Here is a 25,356-nt window from a genome sequence, read left to right as displayed (position 1 = left end):
ATCACCTCATAGAATAATGTCATCACTGCGCCCAAACCTACAGGCATGTGCTAGAAGGCAAAATAACAAATAACTCACTTACCAATTTTCATATCAAATGTCCAGGCAGGTACAGCATCTCCTGATTTTACAGCAGTTGTGGGAAGAGGAAGGGTAACCTGAATGGGACCCTTTATGTTCACTTCTTTCCCAGCCAACAGAACATTTACACATATGGCAGTAAGAGGAGTTAGTTCCATGCTTTTGAAACCTGAGGACAAGAAATATCTTGTAATTCTCCTTTCACAGGTTATCTTAAAAGAAATACATGAAGAATTAAGCTACTAAAGGCAAGTCCTCATCCTCATCCAAACAGTCAGCTCTTACCAACTTGGTCAAATAGAAATCAACATTACTTTCCTTCTGAGCTTTTAACAACTTATGATCAAAACAAAACAGAGTCATTTCTATACCAAAGCTATAAGAGAAACACATTTGCAACATCTTGGCTCTGTGCTGACCACAGAACTAACCATGAGGGAAAACTTGGGTTGGGGTTGGGGAGGAAGGGTTTTTCCCCTCAGATCATCAGATTGCAAAGCCCCTAACTGATGTTAAATACAGATCATACAAGAATTTTGGTATAATCACAATGTGCATAACATTGAATTAAAGTGAAAGCATATGGAACCTCTCCTGTAAGGATTAATTTTCTAATTTGGCAGCCAGAATTAACTGAATAGTTAATCATGAGGCTTGTCAAAGCACTCAGAGGAAATGTTGCATTTACAAGGCAGCCTGCAAGTTTCTTTCCTTTGTTTTCCTTTCACCAGTTTGCAAATGCTCCAGAGAAAGCCCAGTTTGACAGGATGGTGAGAGAAGCTGAAACAGAATCACTAAGTAGCAGAATGATGTTAAATCTATGCAGGCTGTTAGAAGCTGGTTGTGAGAGAACTCCTGGCACATCAGATATCAATTAGCTTCCACCTGCCCTAAAAGGAAGCTTATTCCTTCAGGGGTTTATGAATAATTTAAAACAAATGCCAGACAGATTGAAGGGAAAACTCAAAGAGGATAAACACTGCTTATTCTCCTATGCTTCTTTCCCTCTGCCTTCCATTTAAAGAGGTGAAACACAGATAAGAAAGATTTTAAAATATCTTTGTCAAAATATCAGTATACATGCTGCCTTTAATGGAATAAAAATTAAAAAGTAGGATATGATGACTTAATATAAGCCATGTATTGCCCTCTCCCTGCACCACGATGAATTTAAGAGCCTCATGGCTTCAGATCCACTGGGAATAGAAAGAAAAGAACAAAAGAAGGATTGAACTGCATACAGTCCAACCTACCAGAGATTACTGTACCTATGCAAATTTTAAAACTATCTGATAGAATGACAAATACTAACAAAATCCAATGGTATAAGGGCAGAGTTACAACTCATAAAACCACTCAGTGCTTCTCCAGTGAAACAGATGCACAGAAAACATTATTCCAGCTGTGCTCTGTACCCAAAGGGACCACTTGGTCCCCGACTTGCCCAGCCTGACTGAGCCAAGAGGGGCTCCCATGCAATCCCTGTGCTGGGGGTAACCCCTAGAACCAATCACTCCAGTGAAAATGCAGCAACTCCACAGCTGGAGCTCACTGCTGCTGTTTCACTGATTTCTTTAGCTTCACCTGCTGTACAGTCTGGCTATAATTGCATTTTTAAAGTGTTTACTAAACCAGTTCCACAGTCTCATGAAATCCTGAACATAAATACACATACATACATATAAACGTAAAAAGCAGACTCTGAAGTTGTGTTTCAGTGCAGCAAGATGTGTTCTCATGCTGCATGGACCAAAATAGAGTAACACTGATTACTCACCTGATGTGTTCATAGCTTACTCCTGTGCAACAAAGCTTCCTGATCCAATACAATGGAAGCAGATTCAGGCCCTCTTAAATTAAGCATATGTTTTTCTGAAACACTGTGCACTCATATGCATTATAATATTTCTTGATAGGAATTCCTAACCATCATATTCACATACCTGATTTATTTAGAATAATTCCTGTCGTATAGAGAAAGCTGTCCACTTTCAAAAATTGCTCTGGCACTGTCAGATAGGCTGTAACATTTGCAATGTGATTTGATGGAAGCTTCATTAAAGATTTTGGAAACTGAACACTCGGTTGGGATTTGGCATCTGTAAAAGAGTAATATTTTGTCTTAGCCACAGTAAAACAGACAAACAGTGTTTTTATTACCCTTCAGCAATCCACTCAGCATAACAACCTGTTTTCCCCCATTTTCTCCATGATTTCTGTATTTCCAGTCTAGCACTTGTCACAGCCCCTCGTACAGCTACATAATTAACAGAAAATCTGGCTTTAAGTAGATAGGTATTATATAAAATGCTGCTTAATTTTTTTTCCGTGTGGGTGCAGATGGCTATCACAAAGTGTTTAGTTACAGTCTGCGTGCACAGAACTTACCAGACAGTTTTCCAGTAATTAAGACAGTATCTTCAAACAGCCATATATTAGCTTGACTTTGTGGGAATAATGAGAGTGTCACGGATGAGTAGACTGTGGAAAATGATAATATCTGTTATTACACTGTGCAACCAAAAAAAATCCTCCAGGGTCTCCAAATCTAAAGATCTACTGAACAGAGCAGTTAATAAACCAGAGAGCATATGAAGACTAAATAAATTACTCCTGTTGTCCAGAGCAGACATTTTGGTGTTTAGGCAGAAAGAGTTCTGTTGAATGTTTGCTACTGTTTTATACCTTCTTTGGATAAACAAGTGACTAGAAAGTCACTAGAAAGTGACTTAAAAGTCTTTTTTTTTTTTTAATAAAAATCATGTGCCTTTTTAGGATCATGCAGTAGTTAAACAAGAAAACCTGTGCGGAAACACTGCTGAGGCAGAGTTGTAACAGGTTATATCTGCTTAGAGGAAAGAAAGCATTGGCATTCTAAGAATTACTCAGGATTTTTTTTTACTCAAGTCAACAGGATTTTTGTCAGGACACATTAACAGCTCTTTGCTAACTCTAGACAAAAAAAATCTAAGAATTCACTGTGTGTCACAACATAACCCACTTAGATTTTCAAAGGGCCATTTTCTGCTTTAGAGTAATCAGAATTTTGACAAGTTTAACAGACCGTTCACCCCTAGATCTGCACTGACAGGCACCATCTCCCTTGACTGACTTCTCTGAGCTGTGTTCAGCTGACAGCAACCACCCAGACAGCTTGGGAGAGAAATTTAATTACTGCCAGAGAAGTTTAATAATAGGCCTGTAAGACGCTTACGTACTTGGCATCCTCGCAGTCTTCCAAGGCAAAGGTGTCAGCAGGTAGCCATCCTTGTACGAGACAATAGTTAAGCTTAGGCCCAGTTTGTAGGGGACTTTTATCAACACTGCTCCATTGTTCCCAGTGAGGGTGGAATTTGTCAGGGTGTAGTTAACAAACACCTCGACCACCGCCTGGCGCAGGTACTGATGGCTGATGATGTCATTTACTTGAACTTTTAGGGTGAAAACAGATCCTGTTGACAAAAAGAAAAACAGGAGGTCGTGATGGTACATCACAGCCAAGGACCATGGTTTTGTGAAGAAGTCCTGGAGCTCAGGTCTTTGCTGTTCATACACTGCACAGTGGATCCCTGTCTCTGGCCAAAGGCAGGGGTAACCATGCAATTTATACCCCAGAGAAGGAGGAAACAAAAAAACTAAAGATGAGGCACAAAGGTGTCAAAAAAGTTTATCAAACTCAGCAAATATAACAACTAACCAGTTAAAAAAAAAAAAGAACAAACAAAACACCAACATTTGACACCAAATTACAAAGCACAAAGGTGTCAAAAAGTTTATCAAACTTAGCAAATATAATAACTAACCAGTTAAAAAAAAAACTAAAAAAAACCCCAAAAAAACACCAACATTTGTAACCAAATTACAAAGCAATCTTCCCCTTTTTGCTTAAGCTTGAAGAACGCATCTGTGACAACAGGAGATTTACTGTGCTCTGCAATATCACACTGATAATACAGATGGTCTTCTTATCCAGCCCTTGGCTTGGGACACACATTTCAAGGTGCACCTTGACTCTGTAAAGGCAGAGAACCTGATGTCTACACACAGTGGGACAACACATTTTCATTTACATGTGTAACATTATTATAAATGCATCCAGACATTATTTTAAGCTACCATCTCCCACCAGACTTTTACCGGCTACTTTTGACCTTCCTACATTGCAACTTCTAAACAGTATTCCTCTAATTAGAAGATCTTATAGTTCATGCCATACCCAGTGTCTTGCAGAAATCATAATTACAGTGACAAAAAAGTATGTTGAAAATAATCAATCCACTTGAACAACAGACTCGAGGTGTTTTGAATCACAATTTCTCTCTCACCCTGATGGCAAATAAACTATTAGGGTGTTTTTTCACAGTACGTGAAAAAGGACAGAATTCCACAGTATTTCCAGAATAATTTCATTTTGGAAATTAAAATACCTAAAATATTACTTTTAAAAATAGTTTCAATAACAGATTTTCCTGTATTTTGGTTACAGATCTACCCCTATTCAATATCACTGCACTACTTTGTATCCTAACACTTTCAAATCCATTCATCATGAATATGTATTTCTATTTAGGTCAAATGTCAAGTTAAGTTATTTGACATGTATCTACCCAAAATCATACTTCAATTTCACTGTGAAATCCCCACTATAATTGGGATTGACATTGCACCAAGAGATCACTGCCACTGACCTTGATTGAAATGAATAGGTCTTGAGGAACCCAGTGCAATCCATCAAAGAAAACCCCAGTATGTGGTAGAGATGCCCTCCAAGTTGGGCCTCTCTGAAATAAGTATTTATTTAGATCTATTGTATGCATGGAGCATACTGTCTATTCATGAAAAAAAATGACCTGCACATAACAAAAGATACACTGGCCTCATTTATGTTTACCACATACACAGCAAAAACTTACCAGCTGTGCCAGATTGATTTTCTGCAATGTTATACAAAAATCTACATCTCCTTTAGCACATTGATACATATTTTCAGAATAACAATAATAAAAAACCACAGTGGCACTCAAATGTATTTGACAGAATTAATCAAAAAATGCACAATAATCTTGGAACAATGTCATCTGTTTTTTTCTTTCCCATATGTAAGACATTTCAAGAATAAAACTGCTTTAAATTGCTGTGCTAGAGTGGTTTTAAATCATGTGATAATGGGGGAAAAAAAATTGTCATGTCAGCAAATTACAGGCTCCAAACAGCTCCTCCAGGCATTGATCCAGTTACACAGATACCAGCATCATTCCAGTGGCTGCCAAAACTTGAAAAACAGGTCATTTGCCCCTGGCCAATGACTAGCTAAAAGGCTGCAGAGGAGAGAAAACAGGCTGTGTACAATGTTATTATCCAGTAATCATTTGGAAGTCAGGAGTCTATCATGAAATGGTATTTAAAAGTAAGAAATACAGTGGTACGAAATTCAAGCTCATGGCAGTAAGAGGAACACCAGAAATGCCTGTTATGAACTGGTATTTTAACAGCTGGAGCCAAGTTAGGAGAAAGAGCCTAGTTTTAACAGCTGAAAGCAGTCATAAAAAATTGAAACCTAAAATGTACTCAGAAAGACACATTATTTCAATCACTTCATACTTCTAATGAGTATTTTGCCTTTCCTGCTGACAGAAAGCCTAACAAGAAAACACAGGGGAGAGGGCAAATGCCACAACCCTCCTGCAGCTGCTGGTAAATTCAGAGGTTGGTCTGTGTGCAAAACTATTTCTTCTTCCCATCTCCTTCAGTTACAGCCAGATTAAACCCCAATTTCTTAGAACCTTGAGGTTAGAAAAAAAAAAAAAAAAAAAAAAAAGAAGACAAAAAGTAGGCAGCTGTGCTGTTTTCACTCTCTGATGGTGAGCTGAAGAATATCATTGCCTGTTTTTAGCCAGGCTGAACTTTGATTAGTTCCTTGTCCCACGGGCATAGAAATTGCCACAGCATTTCCCCAAAGTGATGCTCTGCCTGGAGGGGCATTGAGGAGATGCAGACATCAGGCTGGAAATGAGAATTGAAATCCCAGGGACTGAAATCCTGGGGGTTGCTGTGAGCGTCACACACAGCAGTGCTCACTCTGTGCCCCTCAACATCCAGACACAGATTAAAGGAGACCCAACCCCTGCTCTTGGTGCTTTTGGCCTTTTCTTTTGTGCTAACACAAGAATCTCCCTGACAAGAGGGAGTTGTGCCCTGCCTGCACTTGGATTTGCTGATATCAACTCTGCCAACAAGTCACTTTAAACTCCCACACAATGGTTTGGGAAGCACATTTTAAAAAGAATTATTCTTTGCACTCCTCAAGAGTAACAGCACAGGAGATATGAGGACACCTCATTGTGCCTCTACCCAAATGCTTGTGAAATGATAACGTGAAAAAAAGCCAGAATCCAACAGTAACAATTTTCCACTCACAAAGCCACATTCAGCACAGTTTTTCAGGCCAGTTGTTGCAGCCCAGAGAAAAGCAGGACATTCCCAGGGCCCAGAGCTCAGTTTGTATCCAGTTCTGGTCCTACAGCATTGATCATTGCTTTCCAACCTTCACATCCCCTGGCCAGCTCCCTCCTCACAAGCCCCACATCCATTTAATGTGCAAACTTATCACAAATTTAATGGCATTCAGTCATTAACAATGTCACAGTAACATCCAAGACACCTAATTTGCAAAGAAAATACTGCTTTTCTTTTTATAAATACCTTAACTTACAAGCCTTTCAGGATTTACAAGCCTTTCAGAATTTTCAGTCTCAACTCTGATGGAAACTGCAGTAGGATATTTTAATCACATATAAATCTATAAAAGGAGGCTCAACCCCCTTCCTTTCATATAAGACTCAACCCCTTTATGTATCCTTTCAGTATATATAAAATACACTGAAAAAACAGTTCACATAAAAATAATGAACATTGGTTAGCTTTGCAACAAAACCAAAGCTGAAAACTTAAACAATGGATGAACCTTGTGCTTTTTTTCTGGTCACTGACATGTGCCAAACACAAGTGGGTCAGCTGTATCTCAGTATTAAACAGATTTGACAGAACTCCTACAATTAGAAGAAAGAACTCAGTCCTTGCTAATTTGATTTGTGCTGCCTCAGAGGAAGGGATTCCTCTCTTGGCAAGGTCCACTGGAAATGCCAGCTCCTACAGCATTAAAATGTTTCTGATCAACCTTCATAGAAATGCAGCAGTTATTCAGACAGAGTGGAAAAAAGGCCTTTACCACATTTAGCTATTTCAGTCCTGGTCAGTAAAATTGATGAAATCTCATTTCTTTGAGAAAAAGATATCTAATGCCTGGTATTTGGCTTCATATCACTGTCCTAACTCAGAAATCCTATCACAGAATTAAGCAAAAGAACTGCTTGGAATTGCAAGCTGGGTACAAATGTAACAGTGCAAAGATAAAAAAAAAAACCAAATCTCAGTTATGGTCCATGTAATTTGTTCTTAATTCTGCAGACAAGCATGTCATCTTGTTACCATTTATGTGAGATTTAATTACCATGGTCAAGGCCAGAGCCGTCCCAGGCACCAATATGTTCCAAACTCCACATAACTGAGGTGTGGGGGTGAAAACACGCACAGGGCAGTGTCCAGGGGGGATTCCTACACATCCTGCCAGCCCTAAACCCTTTTTTTTTCCTCTATTAATCACCAAGCTCCTACAGCCAGAGAGATTCTGCTCCTGGAAGGAGGCAGCTACTCTTCTCAAACTCACAGACAGCTACCCAGTTAACAATTATCTTATGGGATGAAAAGTAATTATAATCAAATTATTCCTTATCTCTTTCCTTCAGAGGGGGCTCCTCTCCCCCTTGCCCAGAGGTGTTTAAACCCATGGCAGAAAATATGAGCTGATATGGGCTCTGTGGCTCCCTCCTAACCAGGCAGAGAAATCCCAGGCTGTGCCTTTTCCTTGGTTTTAGCTGGCTGAACAACCCTTTTTCCATCTTTTACATCCTTATAAAACACCATATTTTTTGGCTTAGCACAATTAGGGATATGAAAGGTGCAGTGATCTGTAAAGGAACAATGTGTAATAAGAATAAAGGGTTTTGCTACACATCCAATATTGCAATGGGGAGAGGAAATCAATGAATACACAATCTAGACAGCCAACACTCATCTGGCCTCAGTAAAAAAAGGTCATGCCAAAGCCATCCTCCTGCCCACAAACACCAATTGCTACTTCTTAAAATTCCCTTAAAACTAGCAAATGACTTCCCTTAAAACTACTAAAAGTAATAGCAGGGACAAACTACAAAAGATGGGGGGAAAACATGGGGAAACAAAAAGGGGGAAAACATATGGGAAAAATAAAAAAAGGGGGGGAAAAGGGAAAAAAACAATGGGGAAAAAAAGATGGGAGGGGAAAAATGATGGGGGAAATGGGGGAAAAAATGAGGGGAAAAGAAAGAAAAATTGGGGAAAAAAGAAAAAATGATGGGAGAAAAGAAAGAAAGATGGAGGGAAAAAAGAAAGATGGGGAAAAAGAAAGAAAGATGATGGGGGAAAAAGAAAGAAGATGATGGGGGAAAAAAGAAAGAAATTATGGGGAAAAAAGAAAGATGGCAGAAAAAGAAAGAAAGATGGCAGAAAAAGAAAGAAAGATGGCAGAAAAAGAAAGAAACATGAGGAAAAAGAGAGAAAGATGGGGAAAAAGAAAGATGATGATGGGGAAAAAAGAAAGATGGGGGAAAAAAAAGATGAGGAAAAAGAAAGAAGATGATGGGGAAAAAAGAAAGAAGATGATGGGGGAAAAAAAGAAAGATGGGGAAAAATAAAGAAAAATGGGAGGAAAAAAAAGAAAGTTGGGAGGAAAAAAGAAAGAAGATGATGGGGAAAAGAAGATGATGATGGGGAAAAAGGAAGATGATGATGGGGAAAAAGGAAGATGATGATGGGGAAAAAGGAAGATGATGATGGGGAAAAGATACATAGAAAAAGTAGAAGCCCCCTTCAGTCCATGAAAAATGCATGTAGATGAGGGGCAGCTGTGCAGCCCCTGAGGGCTGGGGGTGACAGGGCAGGGCCAAGCCCCCTCCCTCGGTGGGTACCTTTGTTCTGGAGTCACTGGCACAGCCCTGAGCTTGCTGCCCTGCACAGTGCATGGAAATGACACAATAGGTGACCCCTAAACTCCCATAACTCTTTTATGGGTGCCTTGTGAGAGTTATTGTCAGGCTGGGGTGAGCTCTCAGCCTGGTTTTCAATTATGCCTCTCAGAGCTATCAAATAAGCTGCAAATCTAATTAATAACCACTGCAGCCAAATGTGGGCTTCATTTGTTAGCTATCAGGGCTCTTTTATCCTGTCATGCTGCATGCAGTAATTTATAGACCCTAGTACAAATGGGCATGTACATGTATAAAGATCCTTCCAACTCTGCACAAATCATTCTATCTGTTCCAAATTGGTATCAGAAGATCTCATTTAGAAACTAATTACGTGATTCTTCAGAGGGATGTTTTATGTGCTACTCCTCTGATTTAAAACAGAAGCAGAAAATAAATAGCAGAGCATTATTTGTCCTCCCTAAAATGGAACAGGAACACTGCTAAAATGAAAAATACACTCCAAGTGTTTTGGCCTGTGCAATTTTCACTTTGTCTTTATCAATTAGTTGTAAGCACAATCTGCGTATTTCATTTTCTACAACTTATTACTGAACTGAGAAGCAAAAAAGCTCACACTGTTCACAAAAGGCCTGAGAAAATTCAGCAAATACCTAACCTGCTGTAAAAACCAGGAAAAGAGAACCTTAGATTTAGATAAGAACAACTCATGCTTAGGACAACAAATGCAACCATTCCACCAGGCTGCAAAAAGAAAATACTTGCATGTTGACAACTACAGACAGTCTCACTCTTGCACTTAGCATGAGACTTAATTTGCACCAACCCTCTCCAAAATCACTCTGGGAGTTAAAACTTTCCAGCCAGGGACTCAACACTAACCCCAAAGTGCTGGGTGAAGAACAGGGGTACATAAAGGTAAACACAAGCTGCAGCAATTGCTAAAAATTGCCTTATTTAGGTTGATCTTTAGGCAAAGTGGCAGCATTATGGCTCTCATTTTAAAGCTAGTAGAGGCTGCACCTTGAAATGCTCTTTGGAGAAAAGTTATTGATGTTTTACTGCTTTCAAACAATACAGATACCATAAAAGATATTTTTAAACAAACTGAAGCACAGAGGTGATCAGCATTTGCTGCATTTGAACATGAACAGCCAATCTACCTTATCTATACACCTGCACTCCCTTAAAATATTTTAATGCAAAATCAAACTTTAGGATATATATTTAAGAGAAGCTTTGGCAAACATCTTTGCAGTGACACAAAGCACATTACCAATTTCCAAGGACAAAGCAGCAAAACAGGGTCTGGGAAAGTAGGACACCACAGTATTCCCACTGCCCTATTTCTGGTCAGCCAATTTCCACAGAAGGCGTCTACAAAATCTCAATTACGAGGGAGCAAAAGGTGCATCCTGGGGGGAACAGGCAGTCCCTTTTACACAGAGAAATTGTTACAGTAATTTTTATTGTAGGAGGAAGTTTAACCCCATCCAGTCAGATCTAGCTGCTTCCACCAAGCTAGTGCTTCACAGTCAAGAAAAAGCGTAACAGATTAGAAATTAAAAAAAAAAAAAAAAAGAAATTTAGTATACTGTTGGCTAAGCTTTACCACACATCAGGCTACTCAAGTGAGCTTTTGCTGGGAAGAAAAACCAATTATATTCTAACTCTGAGAGTTTTTCAAACAAATTCTTTTATATTTGCTTCAAATAATGCTTTATTTCAGATACAGAGAAACACTTCTTATTTCACCTTATTTCTCTGATGAGAATATCACAGCTATTCTGTGACAGGCATGTGCAGCCCACAGCGCCAGAATTGTCAGGCACCTGTATATGGGTTAGGAGGAAATGGAAATTACTTACTAGAAGTTCATTCACGTCAATGCATGCATAATTTCAGCACACACTACAGCATTCAGGTGGCCCTTCCTGCCACCTTAATGGGAAAATTAAAAATAGAGCATAAGAACACCTCTGACACACTGTTCTGACTCCTCAGTGCCACAGCAAGGAGGGGCTGCATCTCTTGGAACAACTGGATGCTTTTGCTCTTGAGAGCTGAACAGAACAAGGCAGGCAGAGATGTAAACCCAACAGCCTGCTGTCATCTCAAACAGAAATACACCTGATTTCTGCTCTTTCACTGTGCTCTGAAAAACTCCCCTTCCCACCTCCTATTTGCCCTTGCCTTTGATCATGCCCTCCCTCCTTTGCAGAGCTCAGCTCCGTCTCCTTCCTCCACAACTCAATCCATCCCGGAGCCATCTCTGTGATGAGGAGTCCCTGTAATATTTCAGCCAGTGAGATCACTGGTTATGAAAAAAAGGCTTTTCTAAAGAGGAGGTTTTCTGCAAGCCTCACACTGAAAAGAGTGGTGAATTTATTACGTGGAATTTAATGCATTGGATCAAACCCATCAGGGCGAGCACTTGAAAGGGACACTTCTAATCTAGCAGACTGAAAAACTGCCAGGGATTTGCCTCTGGGAAATTAGCATGATCCAGAGAAAACTTCAAGGTCCTCAGCAAATTAATAGGTCTAAGACTAATTATATATTTAGTTCAAAACAGACCCCCAATGCAGCTTCATATGATAATGAAACTGTATCAGACAGTAAGAAGAAGCTGACTGCCTACTAACACACAGTTATATATTTTACAGAAAAGAACAAAGCCTTTTCCCCTTCTTAAAGGGATTTTGATGGGAAACAAAAGTAAATAAAGAAAAAAACTCAACACACCAGTAAAACAGAATGTTTATCTGAGTCATACCTTGTCCGTTTTTTCCCAGCCAAAGTATTCACAGACATGGCACCACTTTTACATGGAATTAACACTACCTTTTACTGATGTTTCCACAAAAAAAGCTGTTAGTTGCATTTACTTACTGACAACAACTTTGTTTCACTTCAGCAGAATAATATTTTTTCACTTCATTTTCCATTCACTTTATTTTCCTTTTATATCCAGGGGTTTATGTTTTGTACGGAGTTGTGTGCATACATAAATACAAATCTTAAGCAAACAACAAGAGGAAAAGGAGATTTGCTTTTTGAAGAGAGTGGTAAAGAAAACTGCAAAACATTCTTACTAGAAATCTTCTCCTTGAATGCTTGTTGAAAAATATTAATTTATGCCTCATTAGTACTTATGCACTGAGAGAATTTCCAAAGTAGCCAATATGCATTAGGTCAGGGTAAACCAATAAACTGCTCTCCTCACAACTTTTGTCATCAGTTTCTCCAAATTCAAAAGCAACTGAAGGGCAAGATGAAATTTAATCAGGACTAAATATGGCCAATATTCAACTCTGGCAAACTTGAGCTGCCACATTTTGATGCGATATTTGCTCAGTATAATTATGTCTGTACTTCCCAACAGACATTAAATTGCCATCCATCTCATTCCATGACACACTTGTGCAGGTACTGATTGCAGCACTACCTTCAGTTCACATTAAAAAAAAAAAAAAAAAAAAGACAAAAAAACATTTTAAAAAATGCAAACTTTTAATGCTTGCAATTATTTTAATGGATTTGGATTACTTTATAATCTGGGTGGCCTCAGTAGTCAAAATCTGTATGATTGCACAGGCATATATAGCTTTTTCAATCTGAAGATCTGCTGTATATATGGGAGGACTGATCTGATTACTTATTTGAATAAATAAACAAAAATAGCCATTTTCCACAACCAGATGTGTTCTGCCTTTAGAAGTGGTTACACTTCCACCCAAAGTCTCAGACCAGATGCATAAAAAAAGCTGCATAAGCACAATAATCATCCCACAAATGTTGACAGGAACCAAATACTGATGAAATTAAGGCCCTGGCAAATCAATAGAATAAGCCAGATGATCATAGGCAGTATCCCTGATGATTACTGCTGCATAATCAATGAAGAACACCTTCCTGGAAGGATCCTGCTTGTGAGCAGTGCAGCAGAATGCCATCAGGCTAATCCATAAAGCTGCTAACCACTCGCTCTCCTCCCATCCAGTGGGAACACACCCCCCAGCACTTTGAAGTGCTCCTGGTAAGAAATGGAAAATAGAAGGAAAATTCCCCTTGATGTATTTTTATGGGCTACCTAAGCAGGAGCCATGAAATTCAGACAGGAAAGCAGCCATGAAGGTCAGATGGGATTTTTTTCCCCCCTGTATTCCTTCAACACTGCATGGCATTTATGTCATTTAAAACATTCACTGGGATAATTTTCATGTACTGCTGCAAGGTTCCCATTTGGTGAGGAGTTGCAAGATGGTTTTCTTCACCATTTGTGCCTTCTTCACAAATTAAAACCAGGCTGTGTCCCCACCCGAGCCAGAACATGGGAACTCACAGGACACAATAAACCTATGAGAATTAAAATTACCATAGCAACTCTGCATTTTGATTTGCTGCTATTTTGTTGAATCAGCCAGGCTGGCTCTCAGAGCTGTGGTTACTATGGAAGACTGAAGCAGAAATTCACCTTCCTGGGGCAAGGCAGACAGACAGCAGACAAGATGAAATGCTGCAGTCTGAAGAGCTTCACTTATTCACTTATTCAGGAGTCATTTATTTTAAATATCGTCCTCTGTAATTTGATATAAGTAAGATAAATTATTAATGTTACAAGAATGAAATCTTAAATAAAATTTACCTTTCAAATTGAGATAAATGTGCAAGTGAAAGTGATTAAAATGAGCAAGCAAATACTAGAAAGAGCTCCCAAAACCCACAAAATAAAACAGCTTTGCCCGGGCATTTCAGAGGCCATTATAATGTTATTTTTTTCATTTCAGTTTACTCACTGGCTAATATTAAACCTGTAATGCTGCTCTTTCATTTTTTAAATCACTGCCTGTATCATTTTACCTTGCACCAGAGCTGGGGGAATGAAAATATTAAAAATTCAGTTTGTTACAGAATATTGGGAGGAAAAGTACAAAGGAGAATATTATAAAATCTTCACAATACTCTATTTTAAATATGGAGTTTTTATATAAACCCCACAATATATTATACACCTTCAAGAAAAATGGGCAAATGCCTATTAGAGGATAAGCCAACAATGTGGATTTCTCACTGATGAACTTCACAATTAAACCTTCAGCCTTTACACAGCAAAAATAAATCAGCCAGCAGCAGCATCTTAACAAATTGTGACCATTTCTTGTAGAGAATTTGGAATGATTTGTCAAACCTACTCTCTAACAGTCAATATACTTGGACAGAAAGAATATTCCAGTACCCTCACAACATGAATAATTTTTTTTTTTTTTTTTTAATCCTAATGGGTCAGGTACAGCATTTGTCTTGTGGAATTCCTAGTGGGGGCTTGTGAGTGGAATTGGCAGAAAAAAAAAAAAAAAACTGTGCAATTTTAAACATACCCTCAATTTGACAGAAGGAGGGGAAAAATAATCACAGGAAAACAAAGCAGCACCTGTTCAAACATGACATTTAATGCTGTGAAACCCCAGCACAGACATGCATCCACAGACTCTGCAATAATACAGCCCACAAACCAGAAATTCAAACATCAGTGCACATTATTCACTAATTGCAAAGGACAACCACTGTTGCATTCAGAGATATTTTTCAATAACAACCCGCTCACTACCCTTGTCTGAGAATACTTTCCTTCCCCTAAAGCTGTAAAATCTCATACCACTCCTTCAAGAAAGACATTTGTAATGCTGCTGCAATGTCTGTCTCTCACCTGCAGGAAAAGATTCTCTAATCCCTTGGAAGAAGGCCAATGTATAAAGACATATATGGAGAAAATAGAATTTAAAGTTTGCAGGACAGCATTCCCTAAGGGTAGCTCTGTACACATGGAATGGGAATTTTTTATTGCAAGATTTGGGAAATCCATATTACAGCAACAAAGCAAGAGCACCCAACAAGCTCTTTCATATAGAAATTTCCATTAAAGTTGAGTTTCATAAAGTGAATGATGAAAAAACACAAAAGAAAGAATACAGAGCATCAGGTATTAGAAAAATGATTGTAGATCCCTACTCATTTTAAATAAGAATTATTGCTCAGGGCTTAAAAAGGTTTAGAAAAAGAGAAAGTTGTGCCTCATCAGGTCACAGGATAGAGGAAAACAATGGAATTCTTGGCAGCACAAGAACTCCAGTGCTCAGGGTGCCATGCAGGAGAGTGGCAGAGCTGGGTGCACTCATGGCTCAGGCACTGCCATCACTGCCTGCCTGCAGCTCAGCCCCACACCAAGCCCTCCAGAGCCAGCTGAGGGCCCAGCTGTGCTGCCTCCTGCACAAACACAAGCTCTCCCTGCCCAGCAGCTGCCCCAAGTCCTGCAGGGAGCAATGGGAAAACGACTTAGCTCCATGGAAACCTTTCCAGAAGGATGGAAATGGTTTTGTTGACACCCAGGCTAAGAACGGGGCAGTAAACAATTTCTTTTTTCCCCCCCTAAATCCTCAAGGTTCATTCAGCACCTCTGAGATGGTGCCAGCTGGACTGGGGGGAAACAAATCCCCTTAAGTATTTCTGGGACAATCTGTGCCATGGAGCACTGACGAATCCAGCAGACAGACTTGTCAAGGGACAGGTTTTCTCTACTGTCCTTAAGAAAAAAAAAACACTCAAAAAAAAAAAAAAAACCACAAGAGGGGGAGAAGGAAGCTGACAACTAATTAAGAGAGAAACAGCCATGACGGATTCTTTTGCCCAACAGTGCACCCAGACTATGCAGGGTCTCACCAATGTTTCACTGGGTCTCATGCTGAATTTAATTAGAGGATTTTCTCAACCTCAGTGCTCCACGATCCAAAGAAACTCTCTACTGCAGCCCAGTGAGAGTAAGTTTTCTCCTTTGCTCCCAGAAACAATAGAATAAGCATCTGTGATATTTATCACAAGCCATAATTCATGTTATTAACAGCTTTTATTGTTCTAAACACACAATCTACCAAAATCCTGCATTTACCCAACATAAAACCACCCATTTCTCCTGTTCAGTCACTTAATGAAATGCTTCAAAGCAGAAAAAGAATATTTTCCACAATTACATGAAAAAGCTTGTCTTAATTCCATTAGAGCCTATAATAGGTGGAGAGGGCAAGCACATCCTTCTTCATCCCAGCAAAACAGACAATATTTCCAAATATCTTGACATCATTGACCTTCTCTCAGATTAGCACATAGAAATTACCAACCAGATTTGCTACCTCACAGCAAATGACTTCCCTGAGAATGTTCCAATCAGTTTCATCTGGGAGCCTTGCTCATGCAGAGTCATTAATAATAAATAGATTTGGTGTTTTGCCAAGATTCATAACCAGCATCCATTTCAGCAGACTGAGCCAACTGCATGCATCATATCTATGGAACAGCCCCAAATCTGCAGCAGAGGGTGTAACTCCACCTTGTCCCTGTTTTAGCACTGGGGGAAGGCACATGAAGGACATGAACCTGTTTAACCTTGCACAGGGAAGGTTTTGGGGGGCCCCAAACAGCAGCCTTCCCTCTCCCAGGAATTTACCAGGGATAAAGGGCCAAGAGCTCTGTTGAGATGCATGGCAGGGCAACAATTCCCAGCTGCAGGCAAGGATCTGACTGGACAAGGGATTTGCTTCTCTCTCTAAGGATAAACAACCACAGCAATAGGTTGTCCAGAGAGGTTCCCCAATCCTGCAGCCTTCCATGGCCTGACAGGAAAGAGCTCCCAGGTGTGAGTTCGGTGCCAGCCCTGCTCTAAGAATGCCCCCGATGGCCCCTCCAGCTAAACATCCACCCAGATCCTCAGTTACTCTCAAATCACAGAAAATAAAACCAACAAGTATCATCATCACCTATTTCAGCTGCTAATTTCAATACTAATAATATTTTTTATTAGTATTTAATTTTTAACAATAATTTAGCAAATCTGTCTGAAAGTGTTACCTGGACTACACCATCCTTTGAGAATTTAGGGCTCACAATCTGATGCAAGTTCCATGCCTCATTATGGAAAATGGGGTGAAAAGATATACTTTGTCTTGCATGGCATAACATGATAACTCTTGCAGTTAGTGAAAACAGTAATACCAATGATTCTGAAAGTAAAATCAGTTTGAGTACTGAAAGGGCTGCTCAGACCTGAAACTAAAACAACCTGAACCCTGAAAGCTACATGCACACACCAGTGGGAAAGTTCCAGCATTAAATACAGGTAAAAGATAAATGAGAAATAAAAAGAATAAAAGTATGTGAGATACAAGAAAACATTCCAGAAGAGGCAGAGGTACTATTAAGGACCGCACTGAAGCAAACAAACAAAACCCACCTAAATTCAGCTCTTTCCTCCACAATAAGCTGCACCACAATGAGTCAGTGCTCCAACTGATCTGCCACACTGTGTTTGGTGAAAGCAGCCAAACCAACACTCAAAAGGCACAGGATGGAGCCCTCATCAATCCCACAACACCCCACAGACCTCAGAGCACTTTTGGGGTGCAGTGCTCACATCAATAATGGCTTTCAACCACAGCCTGCTGGGGACAAGTTTAAGCAGCTCTGAGATTCTCTCCGTTCTCCTGTTTCATGAGCTCCTCGTGCACATGGCTCAGTGCCTGCCTCACGCTCATCATAAGCACTGCATCAGGTTCTACACACACAAAAAACCCCCAACATCCCCCACCACAGCTGGCATGCAGCTGCCAGTGCTTCAGGTAAGGCCCACACCAAAACCAGCACATTTCTCAAAATGGGGCGAGGAAAAATCACAAGGTAGAGGGACAAAACTGGCTTTTGCTCTCTAACCCACCACAAGGCACACTTCATTTCATGTAATCTCAAGGAGAGGCCACCTCTTGCCTCTTCCCTTGGTAGAAATGCAGTTTCTTATGTACCTGGCACTGTCAACAGTAAATGCAGAATGCTGGAGAAAGGGTCATGTGGAAATCCAGCAGGAACTGACTCTGCAACTGCCTCATTTCCACATTGTGACAATTGTGCCCTGAACCTGACTTCTTTCAGACAGCAGAGACTCTTTGAGTCCACAGAATGAAGTATAAACAGGGAAGAGAAAGAAGGACAAGAAGTTGAGGGGAATGAACAAGGGTCCATGCCTGCCCTTGATGAGACTTAGGGGACTTATGCACACACAGAGACAGGCAAGAACATCACTGCCAGGCCTGTCCACCCCAGCAGGGCACACAGATGGCTGCCAGGAGCTACATCAGGCACACATCAGCAGGGTGATGCCATGCAAGTGCCACGAGCTGCAGACTTGTCACTGTGGTGTTTACAGCAATGCACAACGTGCTTACAGCCAGGGTCATTTGGGAAGTTAGGGCAGCTGGTCCAGCTGAGACTGGAGGAGACTTTATCCACATCCTCTACAAACCACTCACAGCTGCTTCTGAAGCTCACAGCATGTGGTTTTGTGCTGGTACTGGCCAGAAGTGCTGGTGGCACACACAGCCCTGCACTCTGGCTGAGAAGCTGCGCTAAGGCACTTTGGAGGGTGCTCTACACTCAGCGCTGGTCTAGAGCAAGAACCTGCTCACACTACAGTCCATCAGTGCTCTCCTGTATGGAAGATGTAGGAGTCATCCTTTCCTGACCTAAATACCCCAAAATGCCAGGGCAACAAGCTGCCCAAAGGTTGCCCTCTGTAACCTGGTGTAGATGCGAAAGGGAGATGCGCTCTGCTGCAGGCTGAGTTTGGAAGGACTGCCCTTTCATTTTCCCTTTCCCAGGAACCCAGCTCTGCTGAAGGGATCTGGAATGCCTCTCCCAGCTGAGCACACCCTGAGTGTCACAGACATCTTTTATGAAAAATCCTTTCCTTAGGATTTTTCCTCCTGAGAAGCTGAGAGGCCTCAGGAACAAAATGTAAACAATGATTATCTGCTGCTGTGGAATGCAACAGGTGCATCTGTGATTGGCCCATGTTGGTTGTTTCTAATTAATGGCCAATCACAGTCAGCTGGCTCGGACAGAGAGTCTGAGACAGCTGCCTTTGTTATCATTCTTTCTTTTTCTATTCTTAGCTAGCCTTCTATGAAATCCTTTCTTCTATTCTTTTAGTATAGTTTTATTGTAATATATATCATAAAATAATAAATCAGCCTTGTGAAACATGGAGTCAGATCCTCATCTCTTCCCTCATCCTTGGACCCCTGTGAACACCGTCACACCCTGAGTGAAACCTGCCCTACTAAACACCAGGCTTAGGGAGCTCTGCAAGATGAACCCATTCTCTTCAACTTTCCCAACCCCAAATTCCCTAGCACAGCTTTTCCCAGCAGATCCCCTTCCCTAGTGCTGGTTGCCAAGCTGTGCACACTCACACCCTCCCCTCAAACCTGTGCCGGCAGGACAAGTGTTCCCAAGCCTCGTGTTTTCTGCCACAAGCAGAGCCAGAGAAGCAAGGCAGGAAATGCAGCAGCTGCTGAATGCAATTCCTTGCAGCCACGTGTGGAAGGTGGCAGTGCATGCAGGAGCTGTGCTGGAACACCCCTGAAAAGCCAGGACTAGGCAGGAGGAACCAGACCTGACGGCTTCAACACTCCTGGCAAAGCCAGGATTAGGCAGGAGAAACCAGACCTGGTGGTTTCAACCTGCTGAACACAGGAGAGTTATTTGAGAATAAAATAACTCTGATGGTTCAGGGGAATGGTTGATCACAGAACCTGGGTGCTCCAGATGTAAAACCTATGAATTAGGAATGAAACAGTATCAGGAGTAATGAAGAGGACACATTTGCTCTGCCACATTGTGCCTCAAGTCCCCATTCACTACAGATGGATACAGTGATGTAAGAATATGCAACTTTCAAGACAACAAAGTAGTCTGTGCTGTTTTGCTAAGTTTGACACACCAAGAACTGAGTTTATTTTGAATAAACTTTCCTCTCAGATCTTTGCCTGTGTCTTCAAAGACTTCATCTGCTGAGCTAGTTCACAGAGAAAGCTTGCTACAGATCCCCAGTGACCCAGATAGCAGCTGCATTCCAAATTCTCAGCCTGACAGCAACTCTGTGAATGTTTTTACATAGCAATTGCCCTTTGATGGTGCACTTTCTGCCAACACATTGACAAGAAGCAAACTTTAGCAAAACAAACACGAGCTGCAGAAACCACCACCTTGCAATGGGTACCTTCCTGCCATCATTAATCCCTTGTTTCCTGCCACTTCTGACCATGAATCCATGGGCCCTGATTCCATGAATGCCAAAAGACATTGCGTCTCTCAACAATTCTCAAAAAGACATTGTCTCTCTCAGTTCCTCACAAAGAAAGCTACAATCAAGGCAAGTTTGCTGAAATCAAGCTTTCTGAGGTATAGAGCATGATGCTGTATGATGTATTACAGGCTTCAGTGAAAGCAAGCTCAGGAGAGATGTCTCACTCTTCAGAGCTTCTCACTATCCCTGTTTTTATGCAGATTCTCTTCCTAAAAAAAATCCCCAAAAAACTTATTACGTATTTGTTCACGTGTTTTTCACCATGAAATACCCCAAACTCCTCTTTTTCTTGTGCTGGCAACTGAGTGACCTACATCCTGGAGCACGTGCATCTGTGAATATTTCTTTTTCCTTATTCATTCCCATTTCCAGCTGCAGATGCTTCATCCCCTCTCATTAGTATCCTAATGCCCTCCCTGGTATTTTGTTGCATTACCAAGTCCTAGAACAGCACAGGAAGCTCAGACCCTTAAGAACATCATCTCCAACAAATTAGGACATGTCCAAATCCTGCATTCTGTCTCACCTAGCTCAGAAGCCATCATTGGAAATACCAGAGGATGGGAATCCTGAGAAAAATGAACAGCAGATCAAAGGCCATTTTCTGAGCTGATTTCTATAGGTGGAATTATCTTAAATCACTAAACTATTTGGCGGGGGTGTGCATGTAGCACTTCTAACTTGAAAATAAACCTTTTCCCTGACACCAGTTATATTCCAGTATCCACAGGATAAGAGGGTTGTGTTGCTGCTTGTATAAAACAAAAATAATGCCAGCTCTGATCAGAAGCCTCTATTCAGACAGCCCTGGCACCCTGAGCAGGAACTGTATCCCACATAACTGCTGAGCCATGAAAATGACTGAATTTCCTCCTTACTGGAATGCTAAAGAATCTCCCACACAGCTTTTAATTCCTCCCTCATTTTCCTCTGGTATCTGACTGCAACAAAAGCTCTAAAACAAAACTGGATTGATTGCTGCCCTACTAATCCCCAATCCAGTGACTTTGGGGACAGCAAACCACAGAGATTATTCCATCAAGTGACAAAGAACACACTACACCATGGGGCTAAGTGCATTATTATGTGTTATTGCTCAAATTCAAACCCAGACACATGTAACAAGATATCAGAACCAAATGCTCCTCTAAATACCCAAGTATTAGTATCAGCTACACACCAATATACAAAATATTCTACAGCAAGAAACATGGAACACCACGATGAAAAAAGCAGTTAGTCACACAAACATGTTGTTTTGGAGAAATGTTTCTCTTTTGGTGTCTCAAATAAAAAGGAAGCATGAGAAATTCTTCCTGATCATTCCAGCAGGAGGAAACTAAGACAACATAGAAAAGAGTTTAGAAAACTCTGAGCCAGAAATGACTTGTCTACAGCACAGCTTCATATTGAGCAGCCACTGATCACCACATGCAGGCAGACAGTGCTGAGACATGGGCTCAGAACCAACTTCCACAGGCAGCATCCAGGCAGTGCATTTGTCTGCAGCAGGTAAAAAAATAATCTCTGATTTTCTTCTGGGTTTGTCAACAATCACATATCTATCTCATCTGTCTCCACAAACAGGGGTTTGTGTATTAACAAATAAATGCACAGAGCAATTCCAAATCCCCCCTCTCCTTTGTCCAGCACCGCTGTTAGCTGCTACAGCTTTTGCATTTCACCCTACAGAACCAAGCTAATCTCCCCACTGCATAAAAAGCCATCTGCATAAAAAATAATTTAAAAAAATCACAAAATCAAGATAAACTCCTTTTCCCCTGAATTCTGGACCAAGAGGCAGATTGGGCATGGTCAATAACAAATAACAGGGCAAGGTTTTTCTTGTTCATGCTGGGATTACAAAAGGCACAGGGACTACCCACACTTGAAATAAAAAATAAAAAAATAAAAACAACAAAAAACCCAAACTATTTTAAAACATTACTCAAGTCTAATTTAATGTCTCAACATGGTAAAAACCCTGCAAGATGAAGATGCTGCATGTCACCCTGTGCAAAGTGACAGCTGCCACTGACACAGCTGCTTTTTCTGCAGCTGCTCATTCTGTGCATGTCAGACCTGCCTGCCCCAGAGCTGATACAGATAACCATCACTTATTCAATTAGTGGTCTCTGCTCTATTTATAGAGCAATATCTGCATTAGAAAGGGAATAATAATGCCCCACATCAGGATAGTCTCATGAACATTAAAAAATGTAACTCTCAGCTCCTGTGAAGAATGCACCTCAATAAGGATAAAGAAAAGGGAACATGGAAAACAAAACCAGATTGGCCTGGATCAGAGCCAGGACTATAATTCACTGAATTCTGTGCTCAAGCCTGCTGACCTCAATGATGAATATCTGAGGCTCCCAGAGGCTTCTCTCCAATTGCTCCTGCACACCAGAGCCCGGATTTCCAAACTGCCACAAGGAAAATGCAAAAAATCACGAAGAATAAGGAAGAGCCAAGGCAGGTTCTCCACTCCAGCAATCACCACCCTAACCAGAGAGACCTGTTTCTCTCACTCTGCAATTTTTAAAATTTTCTTCTTTAATTTGGAAGCATGCCTGCCTCTGTGAGATGAGACCAGTCAGAATAACTCCATGGACTGGGTCCCTCTTGGATGTGTTCTCTGCTTTGTTATAGAACTTATTTCTCTTGGCAGTGGCAAGTTTGCTGCTGTTTCCAGGGGAAAAGAAAGAGATGAACACAAAGTCATGAAGTGCCACTGCCTTCTCCCTGCGAGCACAGGCTCTGCACACAGCTGTGCTGACTCCAGCATCCCTCCTCAGCCAGCACCAGCGGCAGGAGCCGCTTAACCCGGGAGGGAATTGATCTGTAAAACGCCGTAATGAGCTTCGACAGAACAGGGCCATCGATAGGGGAACACACGTCAAAGGGCAGCAGGCTGAGAGCTCCAGCCCTGCCCTGTGCCCAGGCAGGATCAGCCTCCTCTGCTGGGCAGCTCTGGGCTCACATCACCCTGCACAAACCCAAATTCAGGCAGGATCAGCCTCCTTGGGCTCACCATCACCCTGCACAAACCCAAATTCAGGCAGGATCAACCTCCTTGGGCTCACATCACCCTGCACAAACCCAAATTCAGGCAGGATCAGCCTCCTCTGCTGGGCAGCTCTGGGCTCACATCACCCTGCACAAACCCAAATTCAGGCAGGCTCCTCCTCACTCTGGGGTCACCATCACCCTGAACAACCCCAGATTCAGGCATTCTCCTCCTCAGTCCCCATCACCCTGCACAAACCCAAATTCAGGCAGGATAAACCTCCTCAGTCCCCATCACCCTGCACAAACCCAAATTCAGGCAGGATAAACGTCCTCAGTCCCCATCATCCTGCACAAACCCAAATCCAGGCAGGATAAACCTCCTCAGTCCCCATCACCCTGCACAAACCCAAATTCAGCAGGTTCCTCCTCTCCCTGGGATCCCCATCACCCTGCACAAACCCAAATTCTCTTGGTCCCCATCACATCACCCAGCACAACCCCAAATCCAGGCAGGCTCCTCCTTGGTGGCAGAGGGCAGAGCAGCCTCCAGCCCCTGCAGCTGCAGGAGTGGCCCCTTGCCCTGAGGAATGGCTCTGCTGGAAAGGCAGCAGCCATTTAGCCCTCCTACCTGGCAGCTGTGAACCACCCGATGAGCATTTAACACAAAAAGACATTAGTGTCCATTATAGATACCTCTGGAGTCCCCTTCTCCTTCTAAAAACGTCCAAAATGTCAATGAAGCAAAAATTGCTTACATGCTTTGCTGAAATGCCACACAAAAAATATCAAAGGTGCTTGGTAGCTTCTTCAGAGAAATAAAAGTTTCAGAGCAGCAATTAGCTTATCTTTTTCAGAGTCTAACATTGGCTTTTTTCAGCTTTTATAAAGAAAAACAAATTTATCAAGATCATTTACAAATCCAGCCAACAAGTGAAATAAAGCTTGAACTATATTTAAGCCTAACATAAACAAATGCTGACAACCAACTCAAATGATAATTTTTAACATTCATAAATTGAGAGTGATCATGATGAAAGCTGTGGACTAGAAATCACTTTCTGGACTCTCAGAACCTGTGATGCCAAATAAACAAATAAAAAAGCAACAAGAGCTGGGCATGTGGGCCTGCAAAAACAACAGCAAACCAAGAGAACAGGCATCAAAATGTTAGATACCAACAAAGACCTTGGCCAGGGCTGAAGGAGATAAGGTAACAGAGCTTCTGGAAAAGAAATCAATACCTGAAACCAAAGAGGATCATTGAATTAGAAAAACTATCCTTTTTTTTTTTTTTTTTTTGGCACTCAATTTTTAATGAGCAAAACGTTCACTGCCCAAGCCAGAAATGCTGCCAATGCTTCTTAAGTGGTGTTTGCTGGTGATTAATGGTATATCCTACTAAAAGTACAATAAGAAGCAAACTAATGAAAAATCATCAGTGGAAATGAAAAAAAAAAAGAAGGCCCAAGATGTTCATTAATTGCCCTTCTTCAAAATGCTACAGTTTTAATGTTTGAAAAACACTAATAAAAACATACCCAAACCCACACAAAAAAGACCTGAAGAGCAAATCAAGGCATTTTAAGAATGTACAAAGAAAAAATTTAAGACTCTGTTCATTTTCTATCAGATCGAGTTACTTGTCCTACATCTTAAAGAATTTGCAAGCAAATACTGCAATTTAATATCTTTGCTTGTATTTCCTAATTAACAAATATACACTTCGGCAGCTTTGCAAATTGGCTTGAATTCAGGAAAATATTAACCATCTGCCTGAAACTAAGCACATTTTATACCTTCCTGAAGTCAGCTGGAAAGAGAAGCATGCATGCCTATATGCTAAAAACGAAACATATGCTCCAGTGATATGCTGAAATGGAGCCTTGGTGTTAAAAGGTCTTAATTCATGCTCGAAACCATCTTGAAATTCTTTGGTGAAAGGCAGTATGGCAAGAAAAACACTGGGTTTATCCTCATTTGAGCCACTAA

At 41.0% G+C, this 25,356-nt stretch overlaps 1 protein-coding gene across 1 annotated transcript in view; it reads right to left on the bottom strand.

Annotated features, from left to right (window-relative positions):
- The window catches only part of FAM171B (family with sequence similarity 171 member B), a 38,911-nt gene that overhangs the window by 12,489 nt on the left and 1,066 nt on the right, over positions 1-25,356 (bottom strand). Inside the window, exons 2-5 of the mRNA XM_058027963.1 lie at positions 3,300-3,533; positions 2,470-2,562; positions 2,025-2,180; positions 83-250 (exon numbers count right to left, since the gene is read on the bottom strand). Coding sequence (XP_057883946.1) covers positions 83-250; positions 2,025-2,180; positions 2,470-2,562; positions 3,300-3,533 — 651 coding nt within the window. The remainder of the gene's footprint in view (positions 1-82; positions 251-2,024; positions 2,181-2,469; positions 2,563-3,299; positions 3,534-25,356) is intronic.

Source organism: Melospiza georgiana, chromosome 7 (assembly GCF_028018845.1).
Source record: "Melospiza georgiana isolate bMelGeo1 chromosome 7, bMelGeo1.pri, whole genome shotgun sequence".
Lineage (NCBI taxonomy): Eukaryota > Metazoa > Chordata > Aves > Passeriformes > Passerellidae > Melospiza > Melospiza georgiana.
The sequence above is the reverse complement of the archived record's forward strand: the minus strand, read 5'-3'. Positions and strand labels throughout refer to the sequence as shown.